The following is a 17245-nucleotide window of genomic DNA, read 5'->3' on the forward strand; positions in this document are numbered from 1 at the left end:
AGAAGGTTAAGGACCTTGCCCAGGGTCATACAACCAATGAGTCAGAGATTCTGGATTTGAACCCAGCTGGCTGCCTCTAGCATCTGTGCTCTTAGTCATACACTTGATGTGGCCTCACAGGAGCCTAGGTTCTGAATGAACTTCACCTTTTGTATTCAGTTCTACACATTGATTGCATCTATCTGAAGTATAGCTGATCATTAAATGTAACAAAGGAGTTTAGCTTTCAGCATTAAAAATTTAAAAATATAATACATGTCATCACTCAAGTCCCTTGCTTTCATTTTACTAGTAAATATCATTCCAGAAGGAGATATTTTATTTCAGACCTGTGATAGCTCTTTCAAAACAGGCTGGAAAATCATAGTACAGAAACTGCTCATGAATGGTTACATTCACGTATAGTTTCATTGGTCTCTTTCTCCCTCAGTTCTCTGTGCCTTTCTTGGGCTCTTGAGCATCTTTGCAGGGGCTGTGCTTTCTTTTTAAAAGCATTCTTACTTATTTATTTCGGTTTATCTGAAAGGTGGAGAGAAAAACCTAGAGCTGGGGAGAGATAGAGAGATCTTTCATGTTCTAGTTCACTCTCCAAATATCCACAACAGCTGGGGCTTTGCAGGGCTTAAAGTCAGGTGCCTGGCACTCAGCATGAGTTTCCCGGATGGGTGGCAGGGACTCAACCATCTGATTCCCTGGACTCTCACTGGCAAGAAGCTGCAAGAAGACATGGAGCTTGAATACCTTCACTCTGCCAAGGACAACTAGATACAGAAAGTGAGACAAGTATAGGTTGAATAAAAGTTCTGGGGGAGGGCACAGGGCTGGTGCAGTAGCTTAACAGGCTAATCTTCCACTAGTGGCCCTGGCATCCAATGTGGGCCTCCCAACTGCTCCATTTCCCATCCAGCTCTCTGCTAAAGGTGTGGGAAAGCAGCAGAAGATGGCTCAAGTGCTTGGGTGCCTGAACCCACATGGAAGATCTGCAAAGAAGCTCCAGGCTCCTGACTTTGGATCAGTTCAGTTCCAGCCTTTGTGGGAATTTGGAGAATGAACCAGTGGATGGAATATTTCTTCTCTCTCCTCATCTCTGTAAATATATATATATATATATATATTTTTTTTTTATTTCAAAAGCTAGGCAGTGGGCAGGGGGAGAAGAACCTGTCTACAAAAGGGAGATAAGCCCTATTAGGCTCTTCCCACCACTTTTTGTTATCTTAGGTTATTATGTTTCTCTGCTGACATGGCATGATCCAAAGTCACATCCCCATTCCCCCTGTTAACCTGCCTCAGAGACTGCCAGGAGCTCATTGTGTGCTTGAGGGAGGAGGAACCCACGAGTCCTCACTGAGCACACAAGCTCTGTGAGCCTTTATCTCAGAAGAACCTCTGTGGTGGAGGGCTTCTGCCTTCCACTGACTGCTACTTCACACGTAGGACGCCCTAGCAGAGCCTAAGTTCAGACCTGTCTCATCTTTCTCTGACTTTTGATGGATGTCTACCCTAAAGAGTCTCCAGAATTACTTAGTAAAGGATGCAGGCATCTGCAGGGCTGTCTGAACCTCTGCCAGGACCCAGTGCAATAGCTTAGTGGCAAAATCCTTGTCTTGCACGCACTGTGATCCAATTAGGGTGCTGACTCATGACCTAACAGCTGCACTTCCCATCCAATTCCCTGCTTATGGACTGTGAAAGCAATGGAGGATGGTCCAAAGCCTTGGGACCCTGCACCCATGTGGGAGACTCAGGAGAAGCTCCTGGCTTTGGATCAGCTCAGCTCTGGCCATTGTGGCCAATTGGAGAGTGAACCAGTGGATGGAAGATCTTTCTTTCCATTTCTCCTTCTCTCTGAAAACCTGCTTTTCCAATAAAAACAGATAAATCTTAAACAAACAAACAACAAAAACCTCTGTCAAACACCAGCCTGGACTGTGCATGCCCCTTCGCACTACTGCTCTGTAGATTGTCCTCCTGAGTAAGCTCTCTGTTGATTCTGGCCTGTCCCGTGCTTTCTGGAAAGTTGTGAAGACATTAAAAAAAAAATCTAATGCATGCGGGCACTATGCCAGGTGCTTCTAATTTAGTTGATGGACGGCGGGAGCTGAGCCCTGGGGTTTCAGAAAGCAGCTAAGAGACCTGATGGGCAGCTGACATTGAGAACTGCTGTGGTTCTCCCCTGGGCACCCTGACATTCACTACCTGCTGGTGCTTTGTGGGGATGGAAGGTAAAGGAGACTGTCCATGCATTGGGGAGAGAGAGAGAGAGAGAGAGACAGAGAGACAGAGAGACAGAGAGACAGAGAGACAGAGAGAGAGAGAGAATATCTTCCATTGAAGAGTTCACTCCCTAAATGGCCACAACAGCTTGAGCTGGACTAGTCCAATGCCAGGAGCCAGGGGTGCTTTCTCCAATCTCCCATGTGGGTGTGGGGACCTAAAGACCTGAGTCATCCTTTGCTGTTTTTCCAGGCCATAAACAGTGAACTAGATCAAAAGTGGAGCAGTCAGAACATGAACTGCTGCCCACATGGGATGTTAGTGCCACATGCAGAGGACTAGCCTAGTACACAATAGTGGTAGCCCATGGAATGTTTATCAGTGTCCCTAGCCTTTCCGACTGGATGCTGATAGCACCTGTTTCAGTTGTGACCATCTCTAAGCTGTGCTGTACGTTTGGGGAGGGGGAAGGAAGGAGATACACGTACCTCTGGGCTTGGCTCAGAGCTGTTGCTGGTAGCCTGCGTCATGAGTGAAATCTCTCAGAAAGAACAAGCTGAATGATTGCTATGGCACCTGCTATAGCATCTTTCTGTAACAGCGGAGCCCTCCTGTCCTTGGGGGTAACCTAGCCAGGGTACTGTCTGTTCTTTCAAGTTTTCTGTTTGGAAGTGAAGAGATGATCTGATTCTTGGGGAGCATGGCAGAAGGCAGCCTCTCAGAGAATAGGCAATGAAGGAAATGATACAAATCTTCCTAGCTGATTTGAGGCACAACAGAAGGAAACTAAATCTTTTTTTAATTAGCATGAACAGCATGGCCTGAATGAAATACTGTTGCTAGCTGAGGAGTTGCTGCCAAGAGTGGGTAGATAAAGTGCAAAGGCTTGGGTGCTCAGTGGATGAGAAGCAGGGTGTTGCATCAGTCTAGGAAGGCTTTGCCACGGAACTGGTGAGAGCAGGAGCTCCAAAGGGGAGCGCGAGGAGCTGAGTGTAAGAGGGGTTAGCATGAGCTCACACAGGGAAGGCTGGGTTGTGAATAAAATAATTTAGTGGCTGCCTTAGTTTAGGGTTGAGAGAAGAGTTCAATAAGTACCAGAGGTGAGTGGGGGAATTGAGCAGGGAGAGGGAAGGAGCAGACAAGGGGGTTAGGTGGGTGGGTGTGAGCAATATGCAGATCTTGCCACTCAGGGGCGCTGGCGCAGAATCCCTCAGGAGTTGCAGGGAGCCAAAGTGGAACACAAGCCCCCAAGAATGGAGTGAGAGAGCAGTGGTGTAGAGCTGCAATTTAAGCAATGGGTGATGGGGTATAAGTAGGCTGGGGCATCTTCTGCTACAGTGGTCAATGTTAAACCTCACTAAAAGGTATTAACTGCTTTGCCAGTTAATAATGTTTAATTTTTAGCAGATATTAAACATAAGGTTCAGAAACACTGGGGAGGCATGCCAATGTCGGTCACACTCAAAGATGCCTTTAACATTATTATTATTTTTTTAGAATGTATTTCAAAGGCAGAGTTATAAAGAAGGAAGGGAGAGGCAGAGAGAGAGGACTGAGAAAGAGAGAATCTTCCTACCGCTGGTTCACTCCCAAATAGCTGCAATAACTAGGGTTGGGCTGGTCCGAAGCTGGGAGCCAGGAGCTTCTTTGGGTATCCCACATGGGTGCAGGGTCCAAGTACTTAGGCCATCTTCTGCTGCTTTCCTAAGCATATTAGTAGCAAGCTGGATCAGAATAAAGCAGCTAGGACTTGAGCCATTGCCCAAATGAGATGATGGTACTGCAGGTGGTGGCTTTATCCAGTATGCCACAGTGCCAGCCCCCACCTTGTCATTTGAGAACATAAAATATCACTGCCAGAAACCCAGAGTCACCCCAGCCTTTTTCTCCATCCTTCGTTCTCTCATCCCGTACATGCAGCCCATCAACAAGTCCTTCTAGCTCTACTCCCAACATCCTGGAAGTTAGGTTCTCATGTCTCTGCTGCTGCTATCTCATTAGGTTCTAGATGAGGTGTTTTTCCATTGTTATTTTATTTTGTCCCGGACTGTTACAGTAGCTTCCTGTAACTTCTTTTCATTCAGTCCTGCTCCAGCCCCTCTCTCCCACATAGGAGCTCCTTCTTATCTTTCAGTTTCCTTCTAAATGTCACGGCTTCTTGGAAGACCTTCCTATGTAAAGAAAGCTCTCTCCCAGCCCATCTCACCTGTTACTGCATCTCCATCTGCATTTATGTCTTCTCCACGTATTTCACAATTTGTGTCATCTTTTTCGTCAGTCTACCTCTCTAGCAGGCAGGGCAACCTCTGAAAGGACAAGGGCTATGTCTACCTGCTGGATCACTATACTTTCACGTGGTTGCCCAAGTTAGCAAACAAAAATGCAGAATACCCAGTCAAATGTAACTGGACCACTTGTGTTTTAGCTGGCAGTCTGTCCTGGGTCCTCTCACTATGTATTACTGAAAGTAAGCTTGGTATCAAAATTACTAGAATGGCGACAAAGTAGAGAAAACATGTATAGCAAGAAACATCACTTCTTATATTTGTGTTCTGATGTTCATGTCTTCCTACACCAGGGCAACCTAATCAACCCACACCCTGAGTTTGGGCAGCCCCACCGCACTGGGAAGCAGGCTGAGCACAGGTAGAGGTCTGTTGGGTACAGCTTTTCATGCACTGTGTGTCTCATTTTTGCCGGGGTCTAGTACTTGGGGCCTTGATCTCTCTGGTTCTGATCTCCCCAGACTGAGAGCTCTCCTATCAGAGAAACTGCTTTTTTCTAACTATTCATTCCCAGTTTTTCTTGTCAGCTGATAATTATGACTCAACCCCATGGTTATTGAATCGGCTGATATGAAGAAAACAGTAAGACAATCAACTGCCCTAATTTGACCAGGACAGAAGGGATCTTTCAGGGCAGGGTTAGGCAAACTGTGATAGCTGGTCACCCTTGTAACTCAATTATTCTCACCACTTGATGGCTTTGATTTCTGTCCTACATCCATTATCTTGGCTGCTATGTGACTATCAAGGTTAGAGAAACTGTTGGCCTTTCTGCCCCACTATCCCAGGCTGACAGCTGAATGTTTGGAATTGAGCTGAACCCCTGTATTTCCCATGCCTACACTGTCTCCTAAGAACTTGGCTGTGGTTTTCATCCCAGCTCAGGATCCTTACACTCAGCCTAGCCTTCTTGTGGCCTGGTCTTATGGTGTCTGGTAGATGCTGCCAGAATGAAGGCCCTTAGACTAAGGACATGTAAAGACCTGGATTTGGCCCAAACTCATGGGCTTACCTGGCCTGCCAGGCCTGTCTCATCAAGGCCTGATGATGATCAATTGCTGCTTTCACAGAACACTTGCATGTATTTATTGAGTAATTTAGCTAACAACCAAGGAATTTTTCCAAACAAGTTTTCTGCAAAGGTTCTACAATACTAGACCATGAAAAGTGAATTCTCATTTTAACTAACTCCTTCCCCTAAAACTTCCAGAGGGCATGAGATTCTCAAGGAAACTGCACACATCCACTCTCAATTATAGTAGAACACTCCAATCTCAATTCAATCCTGCTGGGTTCCTGGAGTTGGGGGTAAAGCGGCTTTTGAGAGGCTCCCAGCACTTGTAGTAGTTTTCGTCCAAACAACCGGAGGTCTTGAGTCCCCACTTGGTGACAGCCAGACTCAGAGATGATTCGAACATAAATGCCTGCAGGAAATAAGGATGGGAATGAAAAAATAAAAGTGAGGTTGGTTTTAAAAAAGCACGTTTCATTAGATGCAAGAGAAAATACAGGCTGGCAAAAATCTTTGAAAAATGAATCGTGTGAGCATGGTGAGAGAGCAGGCTCAAGCCTTGGGCTCTGGGTCTGGTATCCCCACTTATGAACTGGTGAGATATCATATAGATCTGGACCTCTTAAAGCTCAACTCCCATTCTGTGTCATGAAATTGGGCCCTAAAGCCTCATGTGCTTCTTGAGCTAACATTGCTACACACCAGGGCAGACACGGGGAAGCCTGGAAATGCTCCTTTTCTCAGGAGGAGTATTTACATGTCCTTGAGGGCAGGAAACTCTTTTCTGCAAAGCAAACAACAAACAAACAAATAATAATAGTAAGAAAAATCCTGAGGCTCAGAGCTGGGAACTGACTGGTCTCAGGTGGGATTGGAGCCTGCCTTTCCCCACTCTGAACAAGAGCTGGACTGGGAAAAGGAGAACGAGGAACAAGAAGAATGAGAAGGAAATGGCAGGCATGGATGTAGCACTTTGAAAAGTCGCCTCCCAGGAAGGTCTGAATGGTGGGTGCTGCACTGTGTTCAGGAGGCTTCAGTCTACAGCAGAATGAAAATGCAAGCATTCCATGCACCTTAGACATCACAGCTCTACCACATGCTGATTTCTCTACCGACTGTGGCTTTTAAGAAACAAAGCCAAAACAAAAATCCAAGTGCTGTAATTCTGATATGCTCACATATAAAATTTGTTAAAAATATTGACAGGTACAAAACAAGCAAGAGATTCTGTTGTACTGCAACTCAGAGCACCCACATGAGTGTTTGAGGTCCAATTAACATTAACTTACTTTTATCTGAAACAATGAAGATGGAAGACATGAGACTTAAGACTGGAAGACATCAAGACTGGATGGGATCATACTGAAGTGCTCATGTAGGTCATAGAAGTGCTATTCATCTTACAAAGCACTGTTCAGATACAAAAGCTATTATTATGGCTTGGATTATGGCCGTATCCTGGTTGACGGCTCCTTGGGGAGCCTTACACTCTAGCTGCAGTACCAAAGCCTCATCTCAGTTGAGCTGTGCTACATGATTACATCAAGTTAATGAAGGCAAATTAGAATAAGGATAAAGCAGATATGTAGATGGATCTGGTCTAAATTACATAAGACTCAAAGTTAGGCCTAGAAAATATTGGGCACTCCCCCAACCTCCAGGCTCCAAGATACCCAGTGTGCCTCATCCTCCTGTTCACTCTATATAGGAAAGCTCTCTCACTAGTTCTTTAAGCCCGAGACATTATTCTAAGCCTAGTTCCTCTTGAAAACAGCTCTGTATGGTGTCTCACTATTATAGAACATGGCCCCCTCAACATATTGACTACCTACAGCCAATTTGGATTGCCAGAGGTTACTGGGTGGCAACTCAGGGTAACCTGTTAACCTCTAGGAGTCCTTGGGAGCAATACCTTAACTGACAATGTCAAACCACCCCTCCTAGAAATGCAAGGGTTCTATGGACACTCTGTAGAAGTCCTTCAAAGGGGAATACAGCTGAGGTTGAGCAGGTGGGAAGGATTCTGTGCCCCTCTCCTCCACAACAGCTTCACTGCTAGATCCAAGCTGGTGCTGAAAGCAACCATATTGGACAGAGGGACAGATAATTCTCACTGCTCAGGTATTTTATAAGTTGGCCATGGAGTCAGGCAGGTCTGTGCTACAGATTTTTAAACCACAAAGCATGAAAGGTATTTGTTTAATACTATAAGCCAAAGTTGCATACGATTTAGCATGAAATTACTCCTTGTAATTCATAAAGACTACCTCCAAGAATGCAAAAATAAAATAAAGTGCCGCAGCCAACTGCAATTGTGTTCAGCTTCTATGTCTACAGTATGACACAGGAGGAATACAAAACAGGCTTCATGACAATGAAGAATAAAGGAAAATCATAAAGCAACTGAAGAATCGCGGCTCACAAGCGCTGCGGGTAGTGAAGTTTCTCCGCGTGAGAAGAGGCTGAAGGGGATGCCTGGCCGCCCTGCTGCTTTGCGGCTGGAGGACGACTTCCCAAAGCAGAATGCTCTGAGACACAGCAGATGCACGGGGCTTTAGGACTGAGAAAGACCCTCACGTAGTGATAACAGTAGTTCCTTATATCTGAACAGCGTTAGTCTAAAAGTTTAACTCACAGCCATCTGCTGGGTTGGAAAATCCAATTTTACAGACAGGAATAATGAAGCATAGAGTATTTAGCAACTGATTCAAGGTTGCTTAGCCCTAGGGACTAAGAATTAAGATTTGAATCCAAGTTTTCCTCCAAGTTCAAAGTTCTTCCTCCACCAAAGCATCAGGAGTGAAGTCAGTACACAGGGCTAGATGTATCAAGACACGCACAGACCCACAGCTATCCCCTTCTGGTTCCTCCTGTGCAGCTGCAGAGGAATGCAATGAGCTGCTCTAAGGTCTTCAGAGCTTGCTAGTTAGCATGCTTACCATGGTGCCATCTGCAATCCTCTCGGGTGCCAGCTTGGCTTTGCTGGCCTTCTCGAAGCAGTCTGCATCAGGCCCGTGGGGCGTCATGGCACTGTGTAGGCTGCCTCCCCCTGGCAGAAATCCACCTTGCTTTGCCTCGTAGTGACCTTTGATGAGGCCCATGAATTCACTCATGCAGTTCCCTGGGAAGTTGGAAGCAGTATTATTTTTCTTATTTGAGGCCAGGATCAGTACATTAATCACAATCCCTTCAGTGTCACCAAGAAGATATGAGACATATAATCTGACACATTATGTTGCATTAATAGAGAGCATGAGTCAACAGAAGAACAACCAAGAAACATTTGTCAGTGTAGAATTCTTGCAAATGCAAATCAGAATAAGGAGTAGAGGTATTCCAACGTCAAAATCCACAAGTGCTCGATCAAGCTTCTTTTCTCCCTCAGATCAGAACCCCTTTCCAAATAGCTCCACTCTAGTATGGGGCATTCATTGCTGTATTTCAACTTTACAACCTAGAAAATGCCATGGTGTGTGTGTGTGTATCTGTGTTTTTATGTGTATGTGTGTTGATGGAAGATGATGCATTGAGAAGAACCCTGGGCTTCAAGTCCATCTTCAAATAATAACCTATGTAAAAGAATATCATTGTATGCAAAACATACCATAAGTGCTATTTATTATAATAAGCACAACCAATAGTCTGTCTCTGAATGTTACATAATCTTTCTTCTTCTCTTCAAAATGGCTCTAAGTTTCATTCCTTTATATTGAGAAAGTATCAGATTTATATAGAATAGCTGTACTTTTAGGACAAGAATAAAGAAATGTAATGATTGAGTACATTTAAGTGCCTTTCTAACTCTTAATAATGTCTCTAAAATTCATTTATTTCTTCTTATTTCTATTAACATTCATTCATAGACTCCTAAATCTTAAAATTGGAAGAATCCCCATTTCTACTCAATATGGAAGAATTTCCTGTCATTCCTGATACAGTACTTCCTGGGCTCTGCCTGTATGCTTTCTATGATAAAACTCTCTACAACCTATCATATTACTTAAAAGCTCTGGTTGCTAGAAAGTTTTTTCTTAAACAGAAAATTTCCTGGGGCTGGCTCTGTGCCATAGTGGGTTAAGGTGTTGATCCCCAGTTCAAGTCCTAGCTGCTCCACTTTCAATCTAGCTCCCTGCTAATATAAGATATCCCAAGTGCTTGGGCCCCTGCACTGTTGTGGGAGATCTGGAAGAAGCTCCTAACTTCGAGCTTTGCCTGGCCCCAGTTCTGGTCACTTAGGGGGTGAACCAGTGGATAGAAGCTCTCTTTCTTCTGTTCCTCTCTCTATAACTGTAACTGTGACTTTCAAATAACAGTTAAGTCTTGGAAAAGTAGAAAAGTCTCTTTTTACAATGTAAATTCATTGGTTCTAGTTGTGCTTTCTGGGGTCATTAAAAAATACGACAAAAAAAAAAGAGAAAAAAATCCCCATTATTCCATGAAACAAAACTCTATTACACTTAAAGCACATTTAGAACAAGAATTAAATAAATATTACACCTTCCCATCTTCATCTGCACATCTGACTATCCATTTATCTGTCCATTTTTTATTCCATCCACCTGCCCACCTATCCATTTCATGTATATGCTTTGATATTCTAAGTTCTGTGATCCAGAGGTGAAGAAGAAATAGCTTTTTTAAGCTGTTCATGTAATCTCTTGTAAGAGGGCTGGATAAGATAAATAGATAGGGCAGTGGCAACCTTGAGAAGCCAAACAATTGAGATGATCAATGATCTGTCCTTTCTTAATGTACAAAGCATAAGTAAGTGCTTAAATACCTCTGTAATCCAGTAAGCAATTCCACTTACTCTGCCCTGGAAACAAAACTGGTACAACGCTTTACATAGTTAGCCAGTACGTGACAGCCACTACCGGAAAGGCAGGGGCTGACCAAGCTCTACTAGTGTCTCTACAAAGCAAAATATAGAGGAAAAGAAGCACATGGAAATCTCAGTACACTTTGCAAGGAGTTCTACTCATGACTTAGATTTTCTGTCATGCCCCTCACTGTAGAATGTGTCCTCAGGGTCACCTTTCTGCTTTAATTTTAAGACAGCAAGACAGAATTCAGCTTTGATCTGAATATGAATTGAGGAAGCAATGAGTTTTGTGATGACATTTCTACATCACTTTCTACATTTCAAAGAATAGTGGGAGGATAGACGTTGCCTTTCTGATTAAAGCTGAATCTAGTTGACTAACGTGCATTAAGATGAGTGGAGGCAGTGTTTCTACAGAAATAATTCCCCACCTCTCTTTTAAAATTCCATTAAAGTAGCAAAGATTGTGTATATTGTTAAAGCCATATTTTTTATGGTTGTGATAGAACTCATTTTTCACTTGGGGCTCTTTGGTTTTTCTCCAACTGTCTGAGGGCAATCATGCCTTTACAAAATCTGTCCTCAGGCCACATTTGCTTTAGAAGCATTGAAAAAATCATAGGAGGCATTTCTCAGAGCTATTTGCTTTAGGAAGTCTGATGCATGAGGTAAAATTAAGGAGTGGGCCAGGAGCCTGTAGCTCCATAGCAAACTTCACCCAGATGGGGAGACAGGTCTTTCCTTGGCCTGTGTTTCCCAAGAAGAGAACATCAAAATCTCTCAAATGTAGATTCTAAGATTCCACTACAAAACTGACTACTCTGTCCAGCAGTAGGGTTTGAGATTACACTTTGTAAAGAAGACCTTCTAAGTGATACTTGCATCCTCTACCATTGTCAGAGTGTGGTCTCTGGAACAGTTGATCAGCATTACTTGGAAATGGGCTAATAATGCCAATTCTTGGGTTCCGAGGCAGAAATTGTAAGGGTGGGCACCAATAGTCGATGTTTTAACAAGTCCTCCAGGCAACTGACACCTGCTAAAATGTTAGGACCACTCCACTAGGAGCATAGAATCACCTCCATATTAGGACAGAATGAAACGGTGAATTACACAGGACAAGGCTATGAGGTATAGGCTATAAGCCAGAGCAATTTTCTCTCTTTGACAACAGGCCCTTCAGCACATTACATTCCAGGAAAGAAAATAGTTCAAGCCTTTTAATGGGCTTGATACTCTACAGAAGACACAGGTCACTGTGTCTGCATTTACAAAGCAGCAGGTGTCTTCACAGTGGTAACCAATTGTTTTTTTTCTCCTTCATGAGGGTGAAGAGGGAGATGCTGGCATCTGACCATGAAGTAGCTGTCTCAATCTGGGGATGTTAATTGCCCACCTCTGTGCCTACATTTTCCATTAGATGTGCTGGTTCTATACTGTTAAGCCCTGGATCCTGAATGCTGGCCTATGTAGGGAGGAACCACATATAAAGAAGAATCCAAGTCTTAGAAAATCAGATTGTTTCCTTGAATGTTCCAGCTGAAAAACAGTATAATCAATTTTTATCTTATCTTTTATTTTAGAGACAGGGAGAGAGACAGATAAAAAGAGCTTTTGTATTCCCTGGTTCAAGCCTTCAAAGGCCTGGCACAACTGGTGCTGGCCAGGCCACAGCCAGGAGCTAGGAACTCCATCCAGCTCTCCCATGTGCATGGCAGAAATGCAACTACTTGAGTTATCACCTCCCAGGGTGTGCATTAGCAGGATGAAATACATCTTGGTCTTTCTGGGGCTCTGTGTACAAATAATGTAATTTCCAGGAAGTAGACTTGCATATTGATCTTTGTTTAGGTTTGATCTTTAGCTTGCTATTGTGCAACTAAAAATGTCAACTGCATTAAATACAGCCACAAAGTATGCTATTCATTCTTAGTGATGTATTTTATTGAATAAATATTTGTTATAAGCATATTATATATTAAGTTTTATGCTAGCCATATTAGTTCATGGTCATGAATGTCTCATCTGGCTCAGACAGCTTGCAATTAAATCCTGACTCTACTACTTAATTAGCTTTGAGGGCTTGAGAGTCTTATTTAATCCCCCCCATGTCAGATTTATCTTCTGAAAACAAAACAAAGCAAAAGGGCTAGTGATACTACCTATCTCTCACAGCTGTTAAAATAATTAAAGAACTCATAACATGGCGCCATACAAGCTGGCCAATTATTATAAGCTATTAGTAATACAGAATTGGTAGATTTACTAGGTTTGGTTTAGGAAACAATCCTCTGCAGAAACTACTTCCAGGATAGGTTAGAGTCCATCATCTAGTGTAGACGACAGTCTGTGTTGTTTGGCCAAAAGGATTTGAGAAGGCACCTTTTACAGGCTATTACACCAGACATAGCTAATGAACTTTCCAGAAACAGCAAACTAACATGATCTCTGCCATTCCCCATGCTCCAACACAGGTAACTGAAACATCAAGGGATAGCTTGCTTTGCCCTTTGCCAGCCTTTATACTTCCCTTCAGAGCTAGAGCAACTGGGACCTAGGCACAGGATCAGTGCGTCACTGCCATCCTCGCTGAAGCGGTGACATTTAAGCAACTTCAAGTTTGGAGCAGTGTAGGGGGTGGGCAGCACTGGGCCTAAGGAGGCAGAATGTTGGATTTAAGCCAGGACAGGTGTTCAAAAATCAGCCCAGGCATATATCCAATGGATAGTGCTCCCTGCTGGGCTTCTCTTGAGTTTCCGAAGATGGCTTGAAAAGAGAGACTTACTGTGGTAATAAGGAGGCCTGAAGGTCTTATCTGCGACCCCCCACCGAGGTGGGAAAATGACAAAGTCAGCGATGGCCACTCCAGGGCGGAGAGACTTGGCAGTCAGCACTGTGAAAATGGATGGATCCTGCGAATACACAAGAAGAGGGTGAACTCGTGCAAGGGAGGTGACACAGACTGTCACTCCTATATGATGGTGTTTTCAAGTGACAGCCTAATTTCTAATCAAGCAACACAGGGCAAGTGAAATGATCTGGGCTTGTCAAAGTGCAGTAGTCATTCAGTAGACTTTCCTCTCTTGCTGTGCTTGCAGCAAAATGAATTAATAGCAGTTACAAGGATTCTGAATTACATTTTCACTATGCTGAGCCCTGTCAAGTGGATCTGAAAACCTGCCTCCCAGCCTCAAGCAGGGTGGTCACAGTTGGCATGTGTAGCTCAGAATTCCTGGCCGAAGGGAGTGCTCACAGTAATGTGGAAATGGACATTCAAATTATACAGGGTTGATGCAAATGTAGGTAGAAGTCTGAAAGCCTTGGTTTGTTGTTTTCTCACCTTTGTTGCTCAAGTTGAAAATACACAAATTTAGACCATTAGTCTTGGTGATGGTAGTAAGAGGGAATAAGTTGAGGGGTAATTTATTATTTTTATTTTCCACAAAGAACTTCTGAATGCTTCCGTGGAAGGATTAAGATTTAATTTGTTTGAAATTAACATGTTCTTTTTCAGATTGACAATGCCAGGGCCTGGTATTCAAACACGATTCTGATCTATTCTTTGCCCCGTTCACATTCACACGGGGAGGGGAAGGGTAGCTATTTCTAGACTCAAGAAGCAGGAATCAGAGAAGGAATGGCCTTTGAACCGGTCTTGAAGAATGACTGGAAGAAGGGAGGAGGGTAGGAGAGAGAGAGAGAAGGAGGAGGTATGCTGGAGGCAAGGCATTTCATCAGTGAAAAACAGAAAAGATACCAAACTGCACAGTGATTTTATTAAGGGCAAAGAAGGCTGAGACCAAAAGTGTACCAACAGAAGGGACAGGGGCAAGAGGTGGTGCTGGAAAAGAAGTCCGAGGCCAGATGGCTAAGAGCATTATAGACTACGCTTCAGAGCTCCGAGTGAGTCCTACTCCATGGGCGGATAACCTAAATAACCAGAGTAGCAGGACACAGAATATTGATCCTGTATAAATTCAATTTTTAACAAAACCTATCTTTCTTGCTGTGAGAGTTCACCTTGCTTCATCTGGCATGGACAATGGTGTGAAACTATTAAAGTACAAGTAAGAGGCTGAAATAAAGTCTCAGCAGTGTCTCAGGATCCCTTTTTTCATGCTGTTTGGGGTTTGGCATTTTGCTCTTCCCTCCCCTTTTGATTTTATTAAGTGTTGCTGTTGTTCAGAAAGTTAGCTTAGTCTCTCCTCTTCTCCCTGCCCCAAGAACTCTGAACGGGCTCAGGGTAATCCTTCTGCCTCCGATTCTCTGCCTTGTGCTCTAATTATCCCTCTTGCATGTGGGTTAAGTTCATGCATTATGAACTAGGCTGAGAAACAAACTTTCCCCCAGGATCTCGGAACAAGTACTTTATCAGGAACTTGGAGTCATGGGAGGCTGTAGAGTAGGCCAGGGATCTATCTCTGCCCCTCCTACTACTCCCCCCACATTGCCTAAAAAAATATGACTAAGCTCATACATCAGAAGTTCTTTGGTTTAAATCAGGCACTCAGCATTACCAGTAACTTCTGTAAAGGGCTGCCTGCTTCATCACTGCCCAGAGCAGCCAGGAGCGGAGGCACTAGAATGGGCTGCCGCACAGAGATTTGTTAGAGGAACGGAGGCTTCTCTGAATCTAGAAATGTTCTCTTCTCAATTCATCACTAACATTAGCAGTCGGTTCAGTTTTTTTTTTAAAAAAACAAAAAAACAGCTTCCGTTAAAATACTAAGGTTTTCTCATCTGTGAGAGTTATGGCCAATAATCTCTAGAGAATTAAGCTGTGTTCGTGGGTGAGGGCTGTATATTTAACTTGGGTCCCTTGCTAGCTATTGTCATTTAATCCTTCATTAAAGGATAATGACTTCTCTGTCTACACCCTCTTTTCTCCTCTTTGTAGTTCAAGTGTGACATTGGAAATATAAAGTCTGTGAATGACACAGGTCCTCTGTGGACCCACAAATCCAAGGGGTGCCCCATCTCAGAGCCCCTATGTGGTCCAGACTTACTGCGTGGTCAAAGGCCACTGAGTTGATGACCATGAAATTCTCCAGGTTGTACTTGTAGGGTGTATAGTTCCCATGCCAGGCCACAACATTGAATGGGGAGACATCCTGATCACAAAAAAGCAGGAAAGATGATCTTAGCACCGAATACATGTGTAGTTACGATCCCACAGTATGCACTGGGCGTAACTCTCTCTTTTTAATTTGATTTTGTTCTCAATTTAATGATATCCTCCAGAGGGAAAAGTGTAATTCTTACTCATTATCAAGCTGCTTCACACACGCTCTGGCAATCTTCATTCAGCCACTAACCCTGTTTTTCCAGTTCGTAAGTTGCAGCTGCTTTCTGTTCACATATGCAGAAGCATGGCATTCTCCAAGTAGTTCCTTTCAAGAGTTTTAAACTGTGGGAATCTGGATGTTAGCAGTTCTGAAATATTCTGAGCTACGCTCTGGTTCCTGGTGCAGAGGGTACCTGCTGCTAGGGTTCTCTGGGTTTTTGCAGCCTGGAGGAACTTCCAAGCGACAGCACTTGTGGGGGCATGGGAGGAGAGGATCAGGGAGCAGGCCTATAGGAGTCCCAGCACCAAGGCTTCAAAATGTCATAGTGACTCCAAGGTGGTACTTCTTGGTTCTGTCCTGGGATAGGAGGGGATCAGTGTCCCACTATTTAGGAAAGTGGACTCCATGGCAGCAATGGGTCTATTTGGGAAACAGAATCCAAGTGCGACTGTTCTGAAGACTTTAATAAGCATTCACAGTGGTTGGATTAGGGTTAAGTGGGATAATCATAGATATTAAGGTTCCTGAGCCTAGCAATAGTGAAAATACATCGTCATTTCTAGGCATGTGGAAGAGAGAGGGACACTTTTTTTTAAAAGATATATTTATTTTTCTTTATTGGAAAATCAGATATACAGAGAGGAGGAGAGACAGAGAGGAAGATCTTCTCCTCCAATGGTTCACTCCCCAAGCGGCCGCAATGGCTGGAGCTGCGCCAATCCAAAGCCAGGAGCCAGGAGTTTCTTCCGGATCTCCCTCGCAGTGCAGGGTCCCAAAGCATTGGGCCATCCTCTGATGCTTCTCCAGGTGCATAAGCAAGGAGCTGGATGGGAATCAGGGCTGCGGGGATTAGAGCTGGCGCCCATATGGGATCCTGGGAGTACAAGGTGAGGACTTTAACCACTATGCTAACACACCTGGCCCAAGAGGGACATTTTTTTTTTAAAAAAATAGGACTCCAGAAACAGCTAGAACTATGAAGAAGGGGCTTCCCAGTTACATGCTGTTAAACATTTAAACACTTACTCACAGGAAAAAAGTTAAAGCTCAGAGCTCTAACATTTACTGATGCCTTGGGGTCTAGGTATTCTTACACAATCATTTACAAGCTGCCTCCGTGAACACAGAACTGGGAGAAGGTGAGCGTATCAGCGCTTGTCATTCAGTGGGCTCCACCATAGCAGTGGGACTGCCCACCCAGGAGCTGTGGTCATGGAGGGATAGATCGCTACCAGACATGTAGTCTCAGACGAGGAGGAAACTAGAAAGGAAGTATTCTGGCTTATTTTCCCTGCTGCTCTCCAATTTCCTGTGGGTTGAACCTGAACCAAAGTTAGAGAGCTCAGGTGCTAAGTGTCAGTCTTGCAGTACACACTATGGCAGAGAAGGCAGAATGGATCAATGGATCTCACTCAAAGGATTAAAAGCACAGGACCCACTGAAAAGTGGAAACCTTCCTAGGAGAGCTACTGTTTCCTTCTAGAATGGTGGCTCTCTAGTAAGTACATAGACAACTAATCTGGGGAACATGATTAAAATGCATGTAGTTGTTTTTTTTTTTTAAACCACTTTTGCTGCAGGAATATCTAAGGCACTGCATTCTGAACAAGCACCCCTAGGCCTT

The 17245-nt window shown here is 43.9% G+C and overlaps 1 protein-coding gene across 1 annotated transcript in view; it reads right to left on the bottom strand.

Annotated features, from left to right (window-relative positions):
- Window positions 1-5567: 5567 nt before the first annotated feature.
- Window positions 5568-17245, bottom strand: part of HGD (homogentisate 1,2-dioxygenase) — a 48177-nt gene continuing 36499 nt past the window's right edge. Inside the window, exons 11-14 of the mRNA XM_041002691.1 lie at window positions 15343-15447; window positions 13122-13248; window positions 8454-8635; window positions 5568-5926 (exon numbers count right to left, since the gene is read on the bottom strand). Coding sequence (XP_040858625.1) covers window positions 5777-5926; window positions 8454-8635; window positions 13122-13248; window positions 15343-15447 — 564 coding nt within the window. The 3' untranslated portion in view covers window positions 5568-5776. The remainder of the gene's footprint in view (window positions 5927-8453; window positions 8636-13121; window positions 13249-15342; window positions 15448-17245) is intronic.

The sequence above is a fragment of the Ochotona curzoniae genome, unplaced genomic scaffold (assembly GCF_017591425.1).
Source record: "Ochotona curzoniae isolate NIBS_2020 unplaced genomic scaffold, NIBS_Ocur_1.0 scaffold_2587, whole genome shotgun sequence".
Classification (NCBI taxonomy): Eukaryota; Metazoa; Chordata; class Mammalia; order Lagomorpha; family Ochotonidae; genus Ochotona; species Ochotona curzoniae.